This window comes from Cyprinodon variegatus, unplaced genomic scaffold, assembly GCF_000732505.1.
Source record: "Cyprinodon variegatus isolate N-32 unplaced genomic scaffold, C_variegatus-1.0 Scaffold970, whole genome shotgun sequence".
In the NCBI taxonomy this organism is placed as follows: Eukaryota; Metazoa; Chordata; class Actinopteri; order Cyprinodontiformes; family Cyprinodontidae; genus Cyprinodon; species Cyprinodon variegatus.
Genome location: NW_015151423.1, coordinates 9,957 through 14,138, shown reverse-complemented (window position 1 = coordinate 14,138; position 4,182 = coordinate 9,957). Strand labels below are relative to the sequence as shown.

The 4,182-nt window shown below is 41.8% G+C and overlaps 1 protein-coding gene across 1 annotated transcript in view; it reads right to left on the bottom strand.

The window, feature by feature from the left end:
- The window catches only part of ap1m2 (adaptor related protein complex 1 mu 2 subunit), a 15,331-nt gene that overhangs the window by 7,229 nt on the left and 3,920 nt on the right, over positions 1-4,182 (bottom strand). Inside the window, exons 2-6 of the mRNA XM_015398895.1 lie at positions 3,093-3,249; positions 2,922-2,989; positions 2,644-2,774; positions 2,424-2,571; positions 453-579 (exon numbers count right to left, since the gene is read on the bottom strand). Of these exons, the coding sequence (XP_015254381.1) occupies positions 453-579; positions 2,424-2,571; positions 2,644-2,774; positions 2,922-2,989; positions 3,093-3,249 (631 nt within the window). The remainder of the gene's footprint in view (positions 1-452; positions 580-2,423; positions 2,572-2,643; positions 2,775-2,921; positions 2,990-3,092; positions 3,250-4,182) is intronic.

The following is a 4,182-nucleotide window of genomic DNA, read 5'->3' as shown; positions in this document are numbered from 1 at the left end:
AACTAACTGGCCTGCATAAGATAAAAAAAAAATATGGTCTGATAAAGAGTACATTTATATACACGTTTAAGCAAGAATGATTTTAAATTTAAATATGACTTCCCTATGACTTTAAAGGGGGATAGTTGACCTCTGGATGACCTAAAAATTATCTTTAATATCTCAAACAAAGGTTGCACAGATTATCTTTTTTTTTTTGTTGTTGTTGATTTTTTCATTTTAACTTAACTGCACCAACCATTCAGTCTGATTGCTGAGTTTTGTCACGTGGGTGAGCTGTCAGCTTCACGCAGCTGGTGCTCCTCCCATTTGATGACGCGGGGTGTAAACATTGCACCTGAAATGCAGAGTGGTGCTGATAGAAATCACCCCAGACACTGTGCTTGGTCTAAATGCACCTTTAGGAGTTAAAGAAAATCCTGCAGGTTACAGTATGAGTATCTAAAACATACGTCCAGTTAGGGCAAAAAGCACACGATCATTGAGGCCGAGGCGCAGTTCAGGCATCCCAGACAGCATGGTCTTCAGTTTAATGCTCCCCACAATGTCACTGCTCATCACACTGCCATTGGCATTCACCTGTTAAAAGAACATGTCAATTACTTTTATTTTCAGTACTTCCAACAACTATTTAGAAAAGAAAGAAAATGCATAATAAAGATCGGGGCACGGTTCCATAATTCCAGCCCTTGAGTTCAGATGTCCTGCATCTTGTAGATGCATCTCTGCTTCCACACGCCTTTATCAAATGTTTGAATTACCTCATCGGTAAGTATCTGATATGTTTTAACTGTAGCTCCTAGCTCCTGTTTTTTTACATTTTTTAGGTCAACAGTAAGAACTCTGCAATGGGTAGGAAAGGAACTCTGGACTGTTGAGCTGACTTCTGTTTCTTCCAGACGACATGGTGCAATGGAAACACATGAAACAAATGATAGTCAAATGAGGGACTACAGCCTCATAAACATAACTTTAAACAAATGTAGTGAACGACTAAAGCTCTCCATTATTAAACCCCAAGCATATGAATGGGAGTACATTTGCATGCATCACACAGACAAACGTCTGCTTTGGCTAAAGAGTCCTTACCTACTGGATGATTTGGACACAGCAAAGTTCTTTAGAGTCTTTGTAATTCCTGATTATTTGACTCAGGTGTGCAGGAACAGAAACTAAAAGCTGCAGGACACTGAACCCAGAGGGCTGGAAAAAGAACCCTGCATTAGGCTGCAACCAGGCCAGCAAATGTTTTGGACCATTGGTTTAAAAAAAAAAAATTCTTATGAACGACAAATTTTGGGTGTTACGCATATAGTGTTACGCATATTTTGGGTGTTACGCATATAGTGTTACGCATATAGCATATACAGAATGAAAAACATATTTTGCTGAATTCGTTTTGCAAATGTTTACAGTCTAGGCCAGGCATCTTTTGTTCTGCCCATCGAGGTCTGGTGTCCAGCAACTCATAGATGCGTCTCCAGGCTTGGACTGGGAACGATTTTCGGCCCTGGCATTTTTCCATCTACACCGGCCCACTTTGGTTATTAACACGGACGCAACTGTGACTGCTGCTGCGTGACATCCGCACTTCTAATGCACGTAAGACGGGAAACGTTAGTCTTTAGATGCAAAACCCCATCATATGCTATCCGTCACAAGGCTGTGCATGACAAGGAAGGGCTATATATACTGCATGCATCGTTTAGGTAGTAAACATTGTATTGCTTCTTGAGTTCTTTGAGTTATTTACTGTCACAGGTAGGAGCTTCAGCCTGAGAGTAAGTGCTGTGGCCGGTATGATTTAAGGAGGGCCGGCCCTCGCATGCTGAAATTAGGACCGGCCCACCGGGCAAATGCCGGGGATCACAGATTACCAGTCCGAGCCTGTGTGTCTCTAATATTAGCAGAACTCCAGAAAACTAGGCTCGATCTGAATACCTCAAATTAGTGAGGACACGTAAACATGGCCATAATAAGGGCAATCCAAACAGAATAGTGCTGGACGTTAGGGAGGAGCTAAGACCAGGAAGTAGGATCCTTCCTAGAACGACTAAAGTATTTGTATTGACTTCCAGATGTCCCTAACTGCCGCTAAGAGTTATATGGCAATGGAGGTGAGTAAGCCACTTGATTCATTATAAACATTATAAATTAAAGGTCTAAAAATTAGGGCAGTCTATTGGTATAAATGAAAGTGACATTGCGTTAAGGATTTCAGTGTTGAAGTATTGCTCCTCTCATTTGCCTGCTTTATTTCCTAAGGAATAATCCCTGCTGATATTTTCGTTCACTGGACCAAAAGAGAGAAACCAATAAAGCTGCTTTTGTTTGGTTTTATTTTGTATTTTATGTGTCTGGGGGACAGGATGTCCTACTAACCACCCCACTACTGGAGAGCTGAACCTCATTACTCATCTTACCAGGACATTGATGGACTCAATGACGTCGATGAAAACCTCGTTCTTTTTGTATTTGATGCCCTCAGACCGCCAGGAAACGGCGTTGGTGACGGTGGTGGGGACCTTGGTCTTTGCCACCTCAAGCTTAGCACCTTCCTGAGTTATGTATCTGGGATAAAATAAAAACAACATTATTATAAAAACACTTTCTTTTAATCTTTGAATATGTGGGGACTCTCACTCTTGCAGGATTTTGCTTTCAGTGGTCTGAGGAAACCCAAAGTCCATCAGTTCATCAAGCAGCTCGTAAACAACAACAAAATTATCCTGAATGCTTTCTTCTTCCAGCTCTTTGAAGTACTCTGTGAACACCTGCGGAAAATATCAGAAACTATAAGTTTGGAGTTCATCTTTGCAAACCGCATTTGGTTTCCGATTTGATCAACTTTATAAAAGAACAATATACTTTTAAACCTTCTTGTTCAACGTATAACAAAATAAACTGCATGTCTCAATTACCTCAACTATTTTGTAAAGAAACGAGTAAACCAGCGAGGCGTTGGAGTTCTTATTGGTGGTGGCCACAACTGAGAGTAGAGCAAGTCAAGGATTATCCTAAAACTGTGCTGTACAATGGCAGGGCATGTCATGTTCAAACCTATAACGCAGACACAAACATTTAGAGGATACGGTAGAGGTTGCTGTGCTTGATCCACATGAAATGAACGTTGCCGTGGGACATCACAGGACTGAGAAGCCCTTCCTCTTCATGCTGCATGAGTAAAGGCATAAAGTGGTCGATCTCTGCCATGTCCACATCGCCTTTGTAGTTACGACAAATCAGCACCTGAGCAGTGAGAACAGAGAAAACCACACAATGGCGTAAATATCAGTAAGCAGAGACAGCAGTTGCTGGACACCTGGAGGGTCCCCTACGCAATTGTAGACCAGGATGTCTCTTTGCAGATGTAACGGTGCGGAAAATTCCTCTCAACCCCACCTGATACTGAAGTGACTGTTTAAACACGATACCAATAGCAAAGCTGACAGTGGTACTTTTAATAACTATGTTAATAACTGTGTATAGTTCATTAGATGGTTGGTAAAAAATACACTCATAATATGTTTCAAACCCCAATAAAGATCTTAAAAGAACGATGTACTTTAGTATTTTATTTTCTACACTATGACTTGGAATTATGGGTAATCCAGAGCGTAGATTAAAACCATAACCCTTATGCACAATGTGTTAGCAACAATGGATATCAAAAAGAGGTACTTAAGCAGATTCCAGAAAAAGAGAAAGGAAAGAAGAGCTCCTGGAAGAATGGAAAAAAACTTCCCAAAATAAACACGTTCTTTCAAAGAACCGAAGAGGGAGAGGAGGACGTTGCTGCTACGGTGAGTAGTGGGTGAGGAGGGGGGCTGTAAAGCTGAAGGTAGCCCCATGGCTTGTTGCGATGTGGTGGTGCACTGTCAGCAATAGTTGCATTCAAGGTGCGCAGTCACTATTTTTCCGTATGTGATGTGTGATCACATACTACTGAGAATTGCATAATTCTATCTTCTTGGCCGATTTATGGTAGCCTGGGTGCCATTCCGAACTTAGTCCCGCCCACAAGGTTTAAGGTCGGGAAGTTCGGTCTGGCATTGCTCCATAGTAGCGCGAGTATGATCGCCCACTCTCTGGCGATCCAATCAAATTGTCAGGGCGGGCTTTATACTATGATGGACAGATGATCAACAGTAACGTAATCAACCACATGACCAAAGCGCGCAT